This window comes from Perca flavescens, chromosome 6 (genome assembly GCF_004354835.1).
Source record: "Perca flavescens isolate YP-PL-M2 chromosome 6, PFLA_1.0, whole genome shotgun sequence".
Classification (NCBI taxonomy): domain Eukaryota; kingdom Metazoa; phylum Chordata; class Actinopteri; order Perciformes; family Percidae; genus Perca; species Perca flavescens.
The window spans coordinates 23,514,504-23,535,216 of record NC_041336.1 but is presented as its reverse complement, the minus strand read 5'-3'; the positions used below and the strand labels follow the sequence as shown (position 1 = coordinate 23,535,216).

Below are 20,713 nucleotides of genomic sequence, written 5' to 3'. Positions count from 1 at the left end.
GGCAGATGGAGACGTGTGCAGTTGTGGTCCTGGCTGTGATGCTGAAAGTACTGATACGGGAGAAAATGGGAATCTGAAGGATGACTGGAATCTGAAGTGGTGTTTGTGCTCATGTGTGATTGTCAAGAGGCTCTAACTAAACGGGAGGATGATCTGAAACAGACAGAAATAGGTGCTAAATCTACCTTTTTTTTAAAGAGACTAGAAACCCAACTGCTTCTTGAATCTTTTATTAAAAAACAGGAATATATAAATAAAATATCTTTAGACATTTAAATTGACAGTAAACATACTTTTATCCCATCACTTTGTCTTAATTTATATAAAAGTCCACCTCTTTTGTCTCTCTCTCCGTGCTGAGTCACTGATTGACAGGCATTCACCATTGTCTAGCAGTTACGAAAGTAGCGGTGAATGCCCAAACATCACTCATCAATGAGGAAGTTGATGAGGGCGGTCCTGGGGGAGAGGATGGCTCTCTTGATGCTGCGCTCGCCAAGAAGCTTCTGTCCGAACGGGCTCTTCACAATGAACTGCTGCACCCGCTCCGGATCTTTGGACACCTGCAGTGGCACGTTCACTGTCCCACAGGCCTTGTTGTTTATCTGATGGTAAAAAGAATTAAGAAATAAATAGATGGGATAAGTTACTGTTCTGACAAATGTTGCCCATTCAACAAGTCTCCATCTGAAAGCAGTTCTGCCCTGGCAGACTGTACCCAAACTCTTCCTTCCTGGCATAAAAGGCCCAAAATAACAGACTCCACCTCTCTCCACATATACGGTGAACCCTTAAAACACATACTTAGTGGTAGGTATGGGAAGGGCACTCAGTCTTGTAATGTTTAGAAGCAAGTGCATGTGTACACACGGTGAATGTGATCATGTCTCTGGAAGTGGTTAAAAAATACTGTGCGTGTGTGTGTGTGTGTGTGTGTGTGTGTGTGTGTGTGTGTGTGTGTGTGTGTGTGTGTGTGTGTGTGTGTGTGTGTGTGTGTGCGCGTGCGTGTGTGCACGTATCTGAGGCCACTCAGCCATGGCCTCCATTCTGGGACAAACCCAAGTACGTGATTAGAGGACAGAGAGAGTGAGGTTGCCTCCACAGAGCTGAGGAAGCCCACAACAGAGAGCTAGGTCTGAAGTAAAACCAACAGAACATCATCATCGAGCTCTGGGAGCTCAATTATATGTACTGTGTGTGTTTAAAGGGAGATGGGGTGTATAGAATGTATGGCTTGTGTATGAGGGATGAACAGGAAGGGAACAAGGATGCAAAAATTAGTAACTGAGCATTATTTTCACTCCCAGACAGAGCAAATATGATTATGGAGAGAACAGAGTTGTACACACACACACACACACACACACACACACACACACACACACACACACACACACACACACACACACACACACACACACACACACACACACACACACACACACACACACACACACACACACACACACACACACACACACACACACACACGGTTTCTTTCATTTAGTGCTTTCTTGTCTCTATTTGTCAGAGCACAGAGGGAGAATCCAAACAGTAAAAGACAGGTGCTGTTAGTCAGCTGACTGTGTGCTATCATCACTTATCACGTGTGTGTGTGTGTGCGCATGAGGGGATTACCATTTTAGAGAGAAAACAGTCAGATTAAAGCAGTTTCAGCGTTGATCTATTAACGGAGTCAATATTCAGGACACTGTGAAGACTGACACGTGTGTTCATGTGTGTATGCGTGTTCATTCATGTGCCAGTGTTAGTTGTGAGGAACCTTCCCATCACAGCTGGATATTCTCTCTGATTGTCTTCATGCCTTTAAAAGTGCACACAAAAACACACACATTCCCAATGATGACATATGTTGCCAAACCGAGGGCTTTCGCTATTTGTGTGATTGAGCTCATGGGCAGAAAAAGGGCACAAGAAATGAGAGTGAGAGAGTAGCAGTGAGTCAGAAAAAAAGGTGGCTCTCTTGCTGGCTTTTAATTAACACACACACACACACACACACACACACACACACACACACACACACACACACACACACACACACACACACAGTAATCATAGGCTCTCTTGAAAATTACAGACTATGAATGTAATCATGGAACTTTAGATCTAAGTGTGGAGATTGAGTGAAAATGGTAGTGGATGCAAGAGCAAATGTGTGCGTATATACTGATTAATAAAGTTATGTATAAATGAGCAAAGGGCTGAGTGAAAACCATTTATGTTCAAAACCAAAAAATAAGACAACCATGTTTTTAGAGTTAGTTGAAAAAGTTGCATGAGCAAAACTGTGACAGAGTAAAAGTGATATTCCAGACAAGAAAAGGAAAAAAAAGAGATTGTGTGTGTGTGTGTGTGTGTGTGTGTGTGTGTGTGTGTGTGTGTGTGTGTGTGTGTGTGTGTGTGTGTGTGTGTGTACGTACCAAATTCGTGGGATTTTTCCCTTTAAGAAATTGTCCACATATTTCACCACCTTCCACTGCAAGGTAGGACTCTGCCGCTTTCTTCCGACTTTTGGTACCGCCACGATGCCAGGCGAGGGGCATGGACTATGTTGTGTTCAATTTAACATGGAATGTCGGAATTTCTGGGTTACCAGTCGGAAACTCTATGTCTATGGCATAGACTGTATAAAACAGCTCTATGGTCGTAAATGTCAACTCTGAAAGAGATAACGTTATTTGCTCTATGAAAGACATTGACAAAGACGAAAACTAAGGACATTTACTTGATTATTTTATTTTAGTTAGTTTTGCAAACAGACATTACAGTTTTAGTTAGTTATAATTTTTTTGTAATGCCTCATTTTCTATTTGTACTTAAGTTAACAACAATGTTTTTTTCCCCACCTAGTTTTCGTTAACGATTATAACCTTGGTGTGTGTGTGTGAGATCCTACCAGTACAGACAGCTCCACTAAGTCAGGGACTTTCAGGTACTCGGGGTCCACAGTCGGCCAGAACTGTTGCAGGACATCTCCGCCCCGCTGGAGGAGGGGGCTGAGGGGGTTTTTCACCTGGCAAAGACCTGGGAGAGGCCCGGGAGGAAACGCAGGAAAACAGAATTGAATGAAAATAGACCAGAACAAAGTAAATGGGTTATCTTTATTTGAACCGAGCCAGAGAAACTGCTGGGGATGACTTTTATGTTGCTTTTTTACCAGATTTGTTTTCCTGGTATGTAGAGAAAAAGTATTTTGTGAGGGGTCAAACAACAACCCACAACCCCTTGTCCTGACTCTTAATTAAACCAGCAAGAGTACACCTCCCTGGAGGCACAACGGAAGGATGTGAACTTTCCTCATCCTGAACTCTGTGTGTGAGACTTACAAACTACAAGCAAGAGTGAAAAATACAATGTGACTGAGTGCAGCAGGGGTTTCTCACTTGCATGTCCTGTTTATAAAACCACATACGTGAGCATAAACAAAATGCACACAGCCACTCATTAAAAACATACACGCCTCTTCCTCCCAGAGGTCATCTGACAGGTTTTCCTCACCGCGGCTATCAGCTGGACAATATGTTTTTTCCGGAACCTCTTTTCTCTCAGCTGTGTGCAGGGAGCTTGTGTACGTGTGTCATCGACAATAAGGGGATGTCCTCCAAGCCAGCGCGGGGGCAAGCTTTCACGAGGCCCGAAAAGTGGCACTAGACCTTCCCTTGTATCGTTTGGTTTCTACACTTGGCCAAGAGATCCCAGCACTGCTTTCAGTTATAATACATAGCAATACAGTATTTCAGGTGTTGTATGGCTTGGTTCGTCTAGGATGTATAACAGTAGTGTCACCGACTTAACAGTAGTTGATTACATCACTGCTGGGTGCTGGTATTAGATAAATAAATAGTACGTTTATCTGAGGCAACTTCTTCTTACAGACATTAGAATTAGTGACTAATTTGCATGCCACCAACCTGCCCAAAGTTCAGAAGCCAGGTGAGGGGCCATGGGTGCGGTCATCATAACCATCGCAGCCAGAGCTTCCTCAAACTCCACACTGTGCTGCACCACCCTGACCGTTGCACTCTGAACACACACACAGTGGTAAAAATGTAATTTTCCAAAGTGTTTCATTATAAACAATAAAATGTGACACCTTTACTTCAAGGTGCCAGAGGGAACACTCACACTTAGTGTATTGGTAAGTCCCATCAGCCGAGAAATGGCTGCGTTGAAGAGGAAGTCCTCTGTGAAGTGAGATGTCACCTGAAAATACCAAAAAAAAACAAAAAAACAAACAATAGGTCATCACATGACACAGTCAGTTAGTAACAACTATAAAGTCTGAGGCTTTACATTCTGTTTTGGTTACTGGACATGCGGTTGCTTCCAGATGGATTGAATATTTTTTGAATTTGACTTTAAAGAATTATGAGAAAACAATGATAAGCGGCCAAAAGAGGAGCCTCCTTCCCGGTATCACCATGTGAACTGGCTAAAGGCACACAGCATGTTAACATTGCCCTGCTTAGCCTTCTGGGAAGAAGAACCCATTTGGGAAGGGCCTCAGGGAAAAGGAGGTCGATCACCGAGGCTTTTCTGAGGGACAGATCAAAGGACAGCCTCGGCTTTGGGGGCTTATGGCAAACAGCCTGAGGTCCTTTAAAAGCACCAGCCCTGAGGGGTGGAAAGAGAGAATCAAACCTGGCAGCCGAAGGAGGCTATTTATAAAGTGTGAAAGGAGACAGATTGGATTTAAAATCAATTTCCATCCCCTTTTGCTTTTACACTTTACTCTGGGAGTTTCAGGTTGCGATGGATGTTCAGCATTGGATGGAAAGACTGGAACTCAGGACTATGTACTGTTGGCCTGTGTAATGACATGACATATTAACTTGGACCATGCCATGATACGGTACCCTGTAACTGAGAAAAGACAGCTTACCATGCCTTCTATTGCAGTGTAAAAAAGTCTAATGAAGTTAATGATTTATTTAATGCAGCACATTAAAAACAAAATCCACAGATAATATACAGAAACAAATGAATTAAAAATAGACCAATGTAACAATGTACAATCTTATTGAAGGAAGATTGGGAGGAACGTTGTGATTTCAAATGTGGGCCCATTACTGACCCCTACTGGTAACGACTGTAGCAATATCTAATTGTTGTCACCATGAGACATTTTCAGCCATTTATTCAAAACCATAGCCAGTCTGAGGCTATACCTCTTGAATAGCGTAGTTCTTGTTCTCCCAGATCTTCTTGGTCTCTGCTAGCTCTTTCTTTTTCAGCAGGGAGGGGCTGGGGACGTCTCCAAGTTGCCGAGCCCCCCTCAGCTTGGTCACCAGTTGCCAGAGCCGAGACTGCCATCGCAGAACACCAGGGAGGGCATCCGCTGACGTGGTGAACACACACAGAAACAGAAAAAAGGATATTACAATATGACATGCTTTGGAAAATGTATTCCATTTGAAATCAACTGATACAGTTTTCTTTGAGGCAACAATTTATGGCATATAGATAAAGCTAAATCTCATAAAACTAACGTGCTCTGGCATCATTCTGAATTCATAATGCTAAATAATAACTTTAAGGTCTCAGTGTAATTTTGCAGTGGCGTCACGGCTCACTCTTGACATTCCAGAGGATGTCCTGTTCAGGTGGTGCGGCGTAAAGGATGTAGAGTCGAACTGTGTCCACGCCGTACTGCTGCACCACCTCTTGGGGGTCCAGACCATTGTGTTTAGACTTGCTCATCTTCTCCCACGTCACCTCAATACGACCACCGCCACGCACCACCGGCTCCTTTTCTGGAAGAGGCAGTTTAGGAGTCAGAGAGGATATAGCTAGACAAAGTGACATACTCTTGCCAACCTTTTCTTTTACGTTAAGAACTTGCAAACCACATTTTTATCTCACTGTGTGTTTTTATTTTGTTTTACTTTTATTGTTTCCTACTGGCTCTTGCTCAATCACAAGTAGTAAAAGACAGAAGAAAGAAAAATATGTAAGGCCTACTTAATAATATATATCACCAGGATCTTCTATTTATACCGTTACCAAGCAATAGATAGAGGCTGAAGATCCTTGGGCGTGAAGCCAATTGTAAGAGACCTATTACATCTCTTCAAAGGATTTTGTCAAAAGTAGCTTGTTAACTTGTCATTCAATTGGGTAAATCTGTAAAGCACAAAACAGAGAGGGAGTGCTATTTGCAGCAGAAAAGGGTTATTGATGTCAATACATACTATGATAAAAAAAACGAAATTGCTTTTTGTTTTTTTTCCTGGCAGAGCGAGGAGAGCCCTCTCCTCTTCCATCTGTTAGAGATATGTCACACTGACAAACACCCTGCAAATTCAGGTAGTGTATACCTGAGAAGTCTATTTCTTCTCTCTTTAGGTACTGGCCACTGTCTGCCTGTTTGAAAGTCTGGCCCTTGATCAGACCCTGGACCAGCAGTTTCCAAAAAGGCTCCCTGAAAGACAGAAAGAGGATGGATTAACATACACACGTGTATGTGCACAGCAAAAGCAGATGTGCAGCACTGTGTACGGTACCTGTGAGCAACAAGACCTTGATCCTTGCAGAAGTGACAGAGGAAGCGAGCGTAGTACAAGTGCATGACAGCGTGCTCTTTCCCTCCGATGTACACATCCACAGGGAGCCAATGATCCGCTAGGCGGCGCTCAAAAGGCCTGGAGAGGAAGAGCAAGTTTGGGGGAGCTGTGTTATGAAGCTGTTTTTGAATTTATGGTATTAAGAGATATGTTAACAATAAAAACATGAAAAAAAAGGAACCCAGTCTAAATGTGCAAGACTACAAGTTATTTTTAAGATGGTTAATGCTTAGTTTAAATTGCCATTTCTGTAGTCTTGTTTTTTTGCACTACACTCCAATACATTGTTTTTCTTACTTGTCCTACTGTTGATGAAGTTTATGTAGAAGTATTCTCTTTTCTAATTTACTACTCCAACTTCTTGTTCCACGGAGAATCTTTTTCTTTCCAGGACACACAACACAACATGTTTAGAGCAGCGTATGTGAGAGCTTTGGTGACCTAAATATAATCTTGCTATATGGAGTGAGATTATTAGTCTTTCACTAATGTAGTTTTATTATTCCAGTTCTACTATGTTTTATTTGTTCATTTCACTCTTTTTTTAATCTTTATCTATTGTCGTGCATTTGATTTAATTTTTTTATTTAATTTGCCTGACCTTATCTGATTATGGTGCTAAAATGTTTAATATAGATTTTACAGCGTAAAGCTCTTTGTAACTTTGTTTTGAAAGGTGATGTACAGTATAAATAAAGTTTACTGTTAGATGAATCAGCAGTACAGTAGCAAAGCAGACTTTTGCCTATAGAAAATGTTCTTAGAAAACATGTCACATAGCACTGGTTGTTATGTACACTTCCTCCAGGGAGCAGGCTGAATCTGATACACAAGGATCCAGGGATGAAGTGAACAGAAGCCTCCTGAAGCCTCCTCTACTGTATCGCACTGGCTTCATGTGTTTCAAATTTGGCTCTGACGACTTCCTCTAAATTCAGCTTCTTATGTTAACAGTCAGGTATTTGTGGAGAAAAATCTATCTGAGATGAACTGAGACGGGGCTGTTCCTTTCAGATTTCGAGCTGCATGTGGTTAGCCTGACTAGCATGATGGTCAGCAGAGGCAGGGATTCCACCTAATGATGGTTTTTAGGGCAGACGGCTATCTCTGTGTGTTACCTTTCACACCAGTCATTACTCTCCTTGACTCTTCTCTGCCTCTCTCTCGCCCTCACTCTCTGGTTGATGGTGTCTCCGGATAATTGAACCAGGGAAAAAAGTTATGAACTCACAAGGCTGAAAATAATTTAGCCAGTTCGTTGGCATCCGTCCAGGGAACTCTAATACATAACCACACATACACATTTCTATATAACACCATTTTCCTATTTGCTCCATCTTATACTTGCTATTTTCAACATCTCTTGCTTCCTATTTTCATTATTTCCCCTAGTGCACATAAGGCTCAGCAGGCTAACTGTAATGCACAAATAGTGTAATTGCTTTTTCTGTTGTGCCATAATCTGTCCCGCTAAGAAAAGTGATGGGGAAAGCAGCCCCCTTCTTTTAAAGCAGCTTTACAGCTAGGTCAGGGCACTGGGAAATTAATCTCTTTTGTTGAGCTCAGGGTATCGCCACCATCCCAGCAGGTGACAGCAATAGCTCCATAATCTCTATCGGCAGGAAATACAACTTCTAGTCAAGTGTGTGAGAGTGTGTGTGTGTGTGTGTGTGTGTGTGTGTGTGTGTGTGTGTGTGTGTGTGTGAGAGGCAAGAGAGGAAATCAAGTTCTGTCTGACATAGCAGAGATTACAAAGTTTGTTTTTTAAATATCTAAAAACAGACAGATATGCTTATCCACCCACACAGCTTTCCCTTCTTTTCATTTGTAAGATGAGAGCATAAATAAGACCTGGACAATTTGTGCTAAAATCTATAAGAGCGTGAGAAAACAGATGCAAGAGGAACAAATACAAAGCTTGCATTTCGGTGCCTTGATTGATGGTCAAAAATGGTTGGAAAAACAGCTAATGTAATCTCAGGAGGAGGCGGTTTGTACCTGTCTGGGTTATGGGGGTCTGTGTATCTGAAGTAATACCAGGCGGAGTCCACAAATGTGTCCATGGTGTCAGTCTCCCTCCTCGCTGGGCCCTTACATCTGAATGAGGAGACACAGAGACAAAGAAAGTCAATATTAGGCTGACAAATTAGAACGCGAACAAATGAACAATCTCTGTTTGTATACTTAGTTAAATGGCACATCATGTGATTTGTGTGTGTGTGTGTGTGTGTGTGTGTGTGTGTGTGTGTGTGTGTGTGTGTGTGTGTGTGTGTGTGTGTGTGTATAAAGCTAGCTCCATCTGGCTGTGGGGGTCATGTCCCTGTAGAGAAGCACAGCTGAAGCCAGCCTGGCACCAGCGCTCTGATTCTGTGCCCTGACTAACAGGCTGTGCTAATAGGAAGCCAACTAGCAGGCCAAACACATGATCGTGTGTTTGTGTTGGAAATGCCACCTTGTGCCCCTTTCTATCCAAGCCAAACAGCACATGGGTATGTGATGCGAATCTGCCAACATCACTTTTACAGCGATGAGAGGACATTTGCAAAGACACAGGAAATAAGAGTTTTTTTGATTTAAAGCACTTAATGGAACAGTGAAAGCGTCTGCCTTTTACTTTATAATGAGTCTCAATAGAGTTAAAATCAGTGTGCCAGAAAGCTAAACAGAAGCAAAGCTCTGAGCTTTACTATGTGCAACAGAGCAGGTATAGTGTCCTGGATCTTATGGGATGTCTCGGTTTAGTCTAACCGTCTCTTTGTTGTCTACTCACCGTCAATATTTTTTTAATATCACACTCACTAACACAGACATGGAGAAACAAAACCCCTCAACCTCCTACCATACTGGTCTATAATAAGGCAGTGATGATAAAGGATGAGCTGAAGGTTGCCTAGCAACAATAATAAGGTGTAGCATAATATTTGGAAGTCAGGTGTTATTTCATATAATAAAAACCCAGCAGTACAACGAAGCACCTATCATCACAAAAGAATACAAAAATAGAAACTTCACAAAATAGAGAAAATTTGTACACATTTGCTTAAGCAAGTGAGATTTGTCACCGCCTCTGTCACACAAGACTGGCCAATCAGAGGCCAAATTGTGTTCATTTGACAGACAGCTGGAAGCGGCTACAGTCAGACCAGATTAGACAGCCCACAGAGGTAGTCTCTGGAGATGGCCCTTCTCTAAGCTATGAAAGGAGCCTAACAGCAGCAGTAGGTAACTAAATCTGAAGCCACCTGTATGCATGAGTGTTTAAAGTGTGTTTGCAGGATGAGCCAGAAAGAGCCAAAAGGCGCTCAAACAGATGAGGCAAGAGAGGCAGCTGCCCACTCCACGAAGGCTCTCTTCCCATTGAAAACAGCCCCCCATCTGCTGCCTGTCTGCCAATGTGCGTGTGCTGCGCTAACTAGGTGGTCTCTCTCTTTACCTGTGAATTCATGGAACAACACACACTTGCACGCACACCTTCCTAGCCAGGCTAAGCCGAGGAAAGGGTTCAGTTGGCAGGCCAATTTACAGTGCCGCAGAGGGTCGGAGACAAGATGAGCACACAGGAAATTACTTCCTCAAGGACAAATAAAACTCCATTTCTGCCGCCCATCTCTCATCACACTGCTTGACTGTGTTCTACTCAAACTTTAATTGGACATGGTCGACGAGTGAAGAGAACAAATTTCCACAGACACTTAACAACGGAGGGGAGATGGGAAGAGAGGAGATAACGGCGTCTTGGTGATTATAGCTATCAATCACCGCTGATGGGAGGAATTATAGTAGCTTTTTGGAAGTGACTGAACACAATCTGATGACTTGTGCCATCTGCGACTGAGTGAGCCATTGTTTTAATCAACATGGTGACGTGATGGTGAACTTGTTCACTGAGAAGACTTGCTGGAGAGTGGTGTTTGTGTGTGTGTGTGGTGTGTGTGTGTGTGTGTGTGTGTGTGTGTGTGTGTGTGTGTGTGTGTGTGATTACACCTGTGTACAAAAGGTTAATGTGTGTGCGTACATGTACAGTATTCGTGTGTCTCTCCAGGCACAGCTGGCTTATGCAACCTCCATCATCATCTCATGCTGCTCCTGTCACAGATGCCACTCATTACATAACCCAGTCAGAGCAAAAGTATTAATCACACAATTCACAAGCTCGCTCTCAATGCTCTGTGTTCTTGTAAAGCTGTCAATCCTCTCAGCCTGCGCTGACAACAGCAGGCTCATTTGTTCGGGGCTGGTCTCCCGAGGAAATACAGGAAGTACGGAGGAGAGGCGTCTCACTGGTGAAGGTTTACACATAATTCAATTCTCACTCCAGACACCATAATGAACAGGATGATTTCCACATCTTATGTCGTGTCAAAAAAACATTACCTGGGACATTTGCAGTTGACCCAGTCATGAGCAGCCTCCAGTGGCGACACACCCTTTCCTTTGAGAGACGGAAGCTTTGGTAATGTAACTGGTAACTGCTCCTCAGGGACAGCAACTGGACCACAAGACCCACAATGCACCACAGGGATGGGTGTGCCCCAGTACCGCTGCCTTGATATCAACCAGTCCCTGAGCTTGGAGCTGGTAAGGTGGCCGCCGATCTTCTGCTCTCTGGCCTTCTGGGTAATGGAGTCAAATGCCTGCTCTTTGGTGAGGCCTGAGAACTAGAGAGAGAAAAGGATTAAAAAAAAAATTTCTATAGAATTTAAAGAGAGTTGTGCTTGACTTATGCAGCAAAATAATTATTATAATTTAATAATCATCAGTCACTGAATTTTATCAACGCCATTGTCAACGGTGCGAACCTCCTCAGAGTTGATCAGAGTTTGTGTCCCGTCTTCGGCACTTTTAAGCACTGTGGTCCACCTCAGATTCAGAGCTTTGGCTACAGACAAATCCTCCACACTACAGTCTGGGATACCTGCGGAGCATGAACATTTAACACAGTGAATAAAAAAAACATGTTGTGACTAATGGTTAACAATCCCTTGGGTTCCACCTCCACACACTGTGAGACAAACACCCACTGGTTTTACATCATTACGACATCCACAATACGGCATGGCAAAGACATATATAGTAAAAGGGTCACTTTCAAAATGCAGCATTTTTTGCACAATCAAATCCACTAAAGTTGAATACTTTTTCCATTTCTCTTTTTTAATTACATCATTCACCTTATCAATTAGCCTTGTGTAGAGGACAAGTGTTCCTGTTTGTTCATAGATTCAACCTCTCTGTCTATTATATCGGCTCACAGATGAATACAAATTACCTTCTTACTCACCAGTTACGATTTCTAGGTGATTGCGAAAACCACCCACACATGAACACATCAATAACTCACCGATCACAGTATCCAGATAGCCATCAAACGCCTCCTTGTGTGAGATGACCAGGGGAACCTCGTGGCCGGTGAACAGGTTGCAAGCGGTGACCTTTGTAAGGGTGTCTGGAGAGCAAAGGGTAGGAGGTGTATCAACAATCATTCACCGCTGAGACAGAGAGGGAATCAAGAGAATCCCAATTAGCATATACTCAGTCCACTGCAGTGACTACATCCATAACTTGACAGGATTAAATAAACATAATAACATTAGTAAAGTTCCAAACATGCATCCATACTGGTGATATGAAATATATGTAGACAAATACAGTAAAAATCTTTAAGAAAAGGCCCGAAAGAAATTTTGTTCCTTCGTCATATGAGGATGAGGATTGTTTTTTCACTATTAGCACGTCATTTTCTTAATCGGGGCACTGCTCAATAAAGAACGCAAATAAGATGCAAAGAATCACAACCTTTTCAAGCGCTGACAGCATGCAGGTGTAGAGTAGTAATCTATCTTACAAAAAAGTAATGAATGATGAAACATTTAAATATGTCTTTCCTGGGCGCCTGGGTAGCTCACCTGATAGAGCAGGCGCCCATATATAGAGGTTTACTCCTTGACACAGCAGCTGTGGGTTCTACTCCGACCTGTGGCCCTTTGCTGCATGTCATTCCCCCTCTCTCTACTTTTTTATGTCTTCATCTGTCCTATGAAAATAAAGGCCTAAAATGCCCAAAAAAGAATCTAAGAAAGAAAAAAAAAAAACTTCTTTCCCCCACTTAGTGTATAAATAAAATCATGCACCTTGACAGACCCAACACAGACTGGGATCAGTGCGGAGATGCTCACCTCTGCCTGGCTGAAAGGCTTTCTCCAGGGCCGAGCGGACTGAGCTGCTCCCATGCAGCAGTCTGTGGGAGGGCAGAATGGCCAGGTAAGCCGCTCCGAACACCGTCTCTGGGGAGGAGCAGTAGGCTGACAGGGTCTCCCCTGTGTCCTCCCCGTCCACCTGGGAGATAAGACATAAGCATGTGAACTCCTGGAATTGTCCCTGGTGACAGGTTTAAGTCCAGTGCATGTAAGTCCAGCGCGGACGAGGAATGGTGTGTAGACTGCTAGCTGGAGAGGTGCCAGTTCAGCTCCTGGGCACTGCAGAGGTGCCCCAAACTGCCAACTCTCCACAACAACAATGCATGTTTATAGTGTGTGCATGGAGTGAAAAAACGGAATTTCCCCAGAGGGATTAATAAAGTATGTCATCTTCTTCCACCATGTAGGTCAAACACATTACAGGGTAAGACGTATTGTACTACACTTTTATGCACAGAAGCATCTTGGTTTTGTAATTGATTAATGCATTATAGTGCTGAAAAACTCCAATCATGAATTAGTCAGTGGAGAGAAAGTAACATTTTTAATAATTTATTAATAGTTTGATGTATTTATCAGTAAAAACCTCATATATTTGCCAAGCAGGTATACCATCATAAATTCAAGGACAAAATTTCAGCACCAATCTTAATAACTTTGTGAGCCCGTTTTCCTCTAGCGCCACCATGAGGTTCATATGTGCCGTTTTGAGTGAATTTTGGTGTTACAATGCTAACATGCTAAACTTAGATGTTGAACATGGTACATGGTGTCAGTTGGAGCATCAATTTAATACCTAGAGTCTTGGGACTGTGAGATGCAACATGTTCTGTCCATAGCTCTTTGATACATAATGAGGCTACAATGTCCCTTAATCCTATAATTATTTATAGATGACACACTCATTCTAGGGGGTTCTGGGATAATTAGTATATGTCATGTTGTAGAAGAGATACTAATACATATCTTCAGCCCCCTGGGGAGATAATTCAGTGAAGAGTTCCTGTGTATAATGATAAAATATAAGACAAGAAGCCATTCAATTAACTGACAGCCCCTGGTTTTAACTTTAATTATGCATTCTGCCAGAGAATCCCCTCCCATATGCAAACAAAAAGACACAAAAACACAAAAGCACTCTCACATCCTCTAACATCTTTCCTCTATAAAATCCAAAAACTTTTTAAATCAAGGGATTGACTTGAGTAAACATTTTTCTGATTCTTTTTCAAGAGAGCGGTTTAATAGGGGTGCTCATGGGGCTCCCAGTGGGCTTTTTGCCACCTCTCAGTTTGAACCGACAGACGCGTGAAAAACTGTAAATATGGCTTTTTGAAAACTCAATAGAAACTAATCTTTGAGATCATCTGTTTGGGTAAATTGCCACTTGCAGATGGAAGCACCCGCTGAACGCAAACAACAGAGTGAAGATTTTAATGTTTTGGTACATGGTTTTTAATAGAAATATATAAATAAAAAGAGGAATCCAAAATAAAGCAAGCAATCAGTGCTTGGGGAGAAAGAGATGAAAAAGCGAGGATGGAAAAGGGGGAGCAACAGGGAAACACTTGGTGGAAAAAGGCAGAGAAATTGAAAGGAAGTGAGAATGATGAATGAATAAAAAGTGAGCTAAGATTCACCTTGAGTTTAAAATCTAAGTAGCAGCCGGTGCACTCTCCAATCCAGTTTCCCTGCATGGCTTTGACACCATACCACTCTGGAAGGTCTTCCAGGGCGTCAAGGAGAGGCTGGAGGAGGGAGACAGAAAGAAAGACACAAGTTTACTACTTTGTACAAGTTTAAAAAAGGAGCTTATTTTCCACATCACTGTGAAAAATTGATAATTTTTAAAAGGAGGGGCAACCAGTTCCTCATAAATGTATGGCTGTCTATGGTAATGCAATTGACTTCAACTCAGTGTGGGTTCTTTCAAAGCCTAGCCAATTTATTTTTGACAAAGCAGCAGAGCAGCCCAGGTCACATTATGCAGACAAAGAGGGATTTTCAAAAATCCTGACCTCCACTCGCCCTACTTTCTTTGATATCACAAAGCAATCGCCTATAACACACACACACACACACACACACACACACACACACACACACACACACACACACACACACACACACACACACACACACACACACACACACACACACACACACACACACACACACACACACACACACACACACACACACACACACACACCACCACACCACACCACACACACACCACACACACACGTTATTCTGCATTATTAGAGGAAGCTATGCATATCAACGAGGCTCAGGCCAAAAAGCCACAGCTGGGCTGAGGCCAGAGATGTTCGAACTCTCCATTTCCTTTTCAGTCTGTCACAATCTATTACCCACAATCCTCCTCACTGTGCCGCTCAGCATGCAGTAGCTCATCACAGCGAAATCAATACAAACATAAACACTGGTAATAGTCATCACCAGCATGGCTGCAGAGTGTGTCAGTTATGGATTTGCTGCGGACAAGGAGAAAAGAGACATTAATCCAGCAAATCCGTATCAGCATGACGGAAAGACTCTTGGAGGAGACGCAGCAAACAGAGATGTTACCAGCAACATACATGGAGAAAAAAATCAGGAAAGTGATGAGAGACAACTAATGATGGCTTTAAAGAGAGAGGCAGTAAAAGCCTTTCATATAGTTTGGCACAGAAACAGGAGTAACGGAAATATGTACAGCAAGGACAGGAGTCTCCATGGCAACTAAGCAAAGCTTGAGAGAAAAAGAATGGTATAGCAATAACCAAAGATTGTAAGTGTGTCTGTGTGTGTCTCTGAGAAATAGGCATCAAGTCCACTTCTGATTAAAAAAAAGAAACGTGCTTGCTCAGGCAGCACACATGAAAAATTGGAATCAATACAGAGAAGATTAGCATGGCCCCTCTGAAAAAGAATACGACACACGCAAAATATTACGCAAAGCAGCAATACAAATGGTTCAGGGATTTGAACCAGCAACCTCCAAGTCACAAGTTGTTGACACACAACACCTCTAGAAGCTATGGTCATATTTGAGCAATATTATAGCTGAACGACACACTGAGCTTCAAGTCGTGAATAATCTAAATGTCAGTGCATGTCCGATAGGCAGGAAGCATGTGTGCTTGAGTGCAACAAGTGTGATTATGCATGAAATTGAAAACTCTGCTATAGCCACGTGCTCATTTTTCTATGCTGCATGCTCCACTTCTAAAAAATCCATCTTAGTAATAATATGCAGTGATCTGTGTCCTGGAACAAACAATATGGTTACGATTCATGAGGAAACTCTTTCAGTACAACGTGGAACAAACTCACAGCTAAACTGATGACTGCTGAATAAATATTGTCTGTAGCTAATGTTGTCTAACAGACTCGAACATGTGTACAGGCGTGCTGAGAAACACACAAGTGGGAAATCACAGTCCAATTACAGCACTTTGGATTTGGCAAGCTGCCGCATCACACGGTTCTCTTTCGCTCCATCTGTCTTTCTCACTTCTGTTCCTTAACACCTTCTTCCTTCCCACTTCTTTATTCATCAGAGAAAATTCAGGAACACATTGTCACAGTAAGCTGCTTCCACCTCCTCTCACACCTCTGACATGGACACGCATGGGCACCTTCAGCGCTGCGGCTAAAACTGGGCGACGCCTGACTGAGGACAAATTGATGTTTTAATCAAAATGACAAAATTGGCAAAGGAATTAACAAACCCTCAAAGGTCAAACTACTGTTTTTGCATGTTTTAACCCATTTATAAGAAATCATATGTAATTTCCATTATTGCCAAAGCATAGAGGACGTTTTTCACACTGATTTCACACCTCGCAGGCAGGCTTTGTTTTCCATTATATTTCAGTACGGTATGAAAATCCACTCACACAAATTTGCTAATGCCATACCTTACTCTGCCTTTCCTTCTCATTGCATCAGTTTGACTCACTATTTTGTGTTCTGCCCTGGCTTGTCTATATCCTTGATGTTCAACTTCCGGGATTGCTCTGTTGCCACCGGAAAATCCACCGGATTTCACTCATTTAGACCGGATATCCGTTGCCTTGGGCTTCCTACTATGGTTAACCTTTGCTCAGATCTCTGCAGGGTAAATCCATCTGTCCAATCTGAGTTTTCTGTTGCACGACTTAAACAACTTTTAAACGTACACATGTTCCACCAAAACAAGTTCCTTTCGAGCCTATTTTGCAGCGGCACCGCAGCTTTTCTCCGGTGCTTAGCACCGCCCAAGACAATTGTGATTGGTTTAAAGAAATGCCAATAAACCAGAGCACGTTTTCCTCCCATCCCCAAATGCAATGTGGAGTAGCCAGACTCTCCTCCAGCGCACTTTGGAGGAGGGTTTGGCAGAGCGAGACTATGCCCTGGCTGACACAGTAATCAGTGTCCTCTGAGTCAGAAGCCAGTGAAGCTCCGCTAAATTCTCCTGTCCTGTCTCATCTGGGCACAAATACTATGCCCATTAGTTAGCTAGACTGAAGATCGCTAAACTCCCTGGCTAGTATTGCTGAACCAGAGAGGAGGGGAACAACTTTGAATGTTGTGTTTACAAACCGCAAAGGACAAATCCTACTCATTCTGCCTTTAAATATCCACGTCTGCAAGTCAAGGGTCTGAGAAAATGTGCCAAAGATATGCTTTCCACATCCTCATAAAACAAAAGCACTTTTCTCCTCAAGGACTACTCTGTGCAGTGTGTGTGTGTGTGTTAGCACACGCACACCTAAATGTCTAACAATGCACATGTGTGTTCTGCACGTACAATGCACGGACTGTCTTTCCTGTGGGTAATTCACATCACAAGTCCCCGGCGGGTCATTTTGCCCTGCAGCAGGCCTGTGCTGTGCAGAAAAGGTGGAGGTTTCTCATCAGTCGGCCAGGCCGCCTGGGGGCATCACTCGGACTCGGCAGGGTCTCTCTCTACTTGGTCGGGAGACGCAAGGCTACAAATGAAGGTGTCCAGGGGTCTGATTGCACAACGAGAGAGGCAGGGCTGAAGCTGCTGCTACTGAAGTGTCAGCCATGATTGCTATCAGAGGGGTTCGCTGCTCATTTTGGTTCGCATGAAGCTGCTGGCCAGATGCCACTTGTCACGTACACACACACACCAAAGCCGTACCTTGGCATAGTTTGTAGTCTTGATGAACCATTGTGTGAGCAGCTTCTGCTCCACCAGGGCGCCAGACCTCCAGGAGCGACCATTTTCATCCACCTGCTCATCGGCCAGCACTGTCTGATCAACAGGGTCCCAGTTCACCACAGCCTGGAGAACACACACACACACACACACACACACACACACACACACACACACACACACACACACACACACACACACACACACACACACACACACACACACACACACACACACACACACACACACACACACACACACAAAGACAATATGGTTAAAATGAAAAAGCAGAGCTTAGGAAGTAACTTGGATTTAATAGAGAGACCAAAGGCTTATTTCAAGGTTGTCCCATTTCATTAAACATAATAAAAGGGCTTCTACCAAGCTCTCCTCCGAGTAATGGGTGAGCTGCTTCAATCAACCGCCAGCGACCTAAACCAATCATATTATTTCTTTCAAAAGAAAACCGGGATAAGCACTTCAGTGAAAAGGCCATTCCTACCTCTTTCTGATATGCCAGTCCTGCTTCAAAGAGCTTGATAAACAGATACTGCGTCCACCTGTAGTAGTCTGGAAGGCAAGTGGTTACTTCCTGTCAGGAAAAAGCCAGAGTAATGTCAGCAGTGTGCGGTGTGACGCACACACACACACACAAGAGGGCAAACAAGACCTAAAACCTGCCAAAGTCTCTGTTTGAAGATCAGTTCTTCTTCAGTTCCGACTCACCCGGTCCCAGTTGAAGCAAAGGCCGAGGCTGTCCAGCTGCTCCCGCATGGACTGGATATTACTGAGGAGACGACATCGAACAGCAACGTTAAAGTACAGTATGCATTAACAATGAACGCTCAGACGAAAAGATGCGATATATCAGGTACCTTTTAGTCCACTCCTCTGGGTCGAGACCTCTCTCAATGGCTGCATTTTCGGCTGGAAGTCCAAAAGCATCCCAACCCATCGGATTCAACACCTGTGGGTGCAGTTAGGAGCTCTGTATTAGTGGTTAAACCATTTGTGTTTAACAGCGATTTTGATGGATTCATTTTAAGTAACTTAACATGCAAAAATACCAAAGATTCTCTGTTTTCAGCTTCTTAAATGTGAAGATTTCCTGCTTTCCTGTTTTTCTTATAATTGCACATTAAATATGTTGGCAAAAAAGCTATTTCGACATTTCATAGACTAATGATCAAATGGAAAAATAACCTAAAGATTAACCCTGTTTCAAGTCAATTTTAAGTTCACAACAGTGTTTACAGCACCGTCTACTTAAATTTAAAGATCAGCTCCACGTTTCAAGACACTGTATGAAAATACTAAATAATAATTGAAAAAAGTACCTAAATATTGTTAAAATTACATCTACTCCTTCTCCCTCATTGAAAAGTCCAGAATCAATGAATATGCAAATATTTTTCTTTTCAGAAGTTTATCTGCTGGACACAAGATGTCTCCTTCTTCACTGAAAAGTCTGTGTATGTATGTACTTGAGGCTTAAAGTTGCCTGACGGACCATGACTGGCTGCCAAACTATTGTGATGTCACTAAATCAGACTGATACATAAACATATTAATGTGTAATGTCTCTGCTGTGATCTCGACTCCATTACATATCGTGGTTAATGCACGCAGACTAACCACAATTTTCAAGGGTTAGGCTTAGAATGGAAGATCAGGATGTGACAGCTTTATTCACGCAAGTACCTAGTATAATACCTAGTAAGCCATTTTACACACAACTTTCTAAACAACATCACAATCTACTGTCACCTGCCCACTCTGTCTGCTTTCTCCCTCTATCCTTTTGTACTTTGTATCCACGTCGCCATCTAGCATACGCCCTCCTTAAAGTAAATGCTTATCGACTAAAGACAAGGTCTCTTTCACCCATCTCTTTTTCCCTTTAGCGCTTCGGCTGTGATTTTCTGCTCACTGAGAGAGAAACGACATGAAAGCACAGGAGTGGAAGGCGTAAGTAAAGTAGAAGAGAAGCAGAGTGACAAGGAGTCGAGGACTGGAGAGGATCATCGCACGGCCTCTAACGGGTCTGATGTTTCACACAAATTGGTATCCTTGGTAACGGCATGGGCCTCATTTGTAAAGCCGAGTGCTGGATGGTATTAGGCTTTAAGAGCACTCAGCACAGCAGACCACTGAGACTGCTTAGGAGGAGAGTGAGGCACAAGCTAAAGATAACCAATGTAAATAACCAAGCAGAAAAAAAAACATGCACCTCATTAGGATGGATACGTTACTACGTTGTCTATTCAGTGTAAATACTATATATCTACACACACACACAAACACACACACACACACACACACACACACACACACACACACACACACACACACACATAAAGTGAGACAGTATTCATGAGGGGATGTTACAGGGACCGGCTGTGATGGACAGGCTACGTTAGTGAGCTCAATCCTCAAAGTTCAAAGACGGCGGCAAATAATCTTTTCACTGCTAATAGCTTCAGCTCCACTCCACTTATCATGTCCACACAAAGCGTGTGAATGCTAGTCCGACTCTTGACCAACTTGTTATCATTGAGACTCTCAGTACATTTCAGAGCTTGAGTAACAAGAGGCAGTAAAAGGCAGTGATTGGACGACACCCAATTATACTTATCAATCAAACCAGACGAAACAAGTCAGTTAGCTAAACTTCAAGCATGTATTAAAGATATAAAATCCTGGACGACCTATCATTTTCTGATGTTAAACTGTAACAAAACTGAAGTTATTGTGCT

The 20,713-nt window shown here is 42.9% G+C and overlaps 1 protein-coding gene and 1 pseudogene across 1 annotated transcript in view; one reads left to right on the top strand and one right to left on the bottom strand.

Moving 5' to 3' along the window:
- Positions 1–214: 214 nt before the first annotated feature.
- lars2 (leucyl-tRNA synthetase 2, mitochondrial) overlaps positions 215–20,713 on the bottom strand; it is a 31,948-nt gene continuing 11,449 nt past the window's right edge. Inside the window, exons 4-21 of the mRNA XM_028581419.1 lie at positions 18,833–18,924; positions 18,684–18,744; positions 18,460–18,549; positions 17,940–18,083; positions 14,425–14,532; positions 12,764–12,923; positions 11,929–12,033; positions 11,387–11,502; positions 10,962–11,245; positions 8,586–8,684; positions 6,528–6,665; positions 6,342–6,445; positions 5,598–5,777; positions 5,193–5,362; positions 4,150–4,227; positions 3,936–4,047; positions 2,921–3,048; positions 215–605 (exon numbers count right to left, since the gene is read on the bottom strand). Of these exons, the coding sequence (XP_028437220.1) occupies positions 426–605; positions 2,921–3,048; positions 3,936–4,047; positions 4,150–4,227; positions 5,193–5,362; positions 5,598–5,777; positions 6,342–6,445; positions 6,528–6,665; positions 8,586–8,684; positions 10,962–11,245; positions 11,387–11,502; positions 11,929–12,033; positions 12,764–12,923; positions 14,425–14,532; positions 17,940–18,083; positions 18,460–18,549; positions 18,684–18,744; positions 18,833–18,924 (2,349 nt within the window). The 3' untranslated portion in view covers positions 215–425. The remainder of the gene's footprint in view (positions 606–2,920; positions 3,049–3,935; positions 4,048–4,149; positions 4,228–5,192; positions 5,363–5,597; positions 5,778–6,341; positions 6,446–6,527; positions 6,666–8,585; positions 8,685–10,961; positions 11,246–11,386; positions 11,503–11,928; positions 12,034–12,763; positions 12,924–14,424; positions 14,533–17,939; positions 18,084–18,459; positions 18,550–18,683; positions 18,745–18,832; positions 18,925–20,713) is intronic.
- LOC114558002 (uncharacterized) lies at positions 15,643–15,738 on the top strand (annotated as a pseudogene).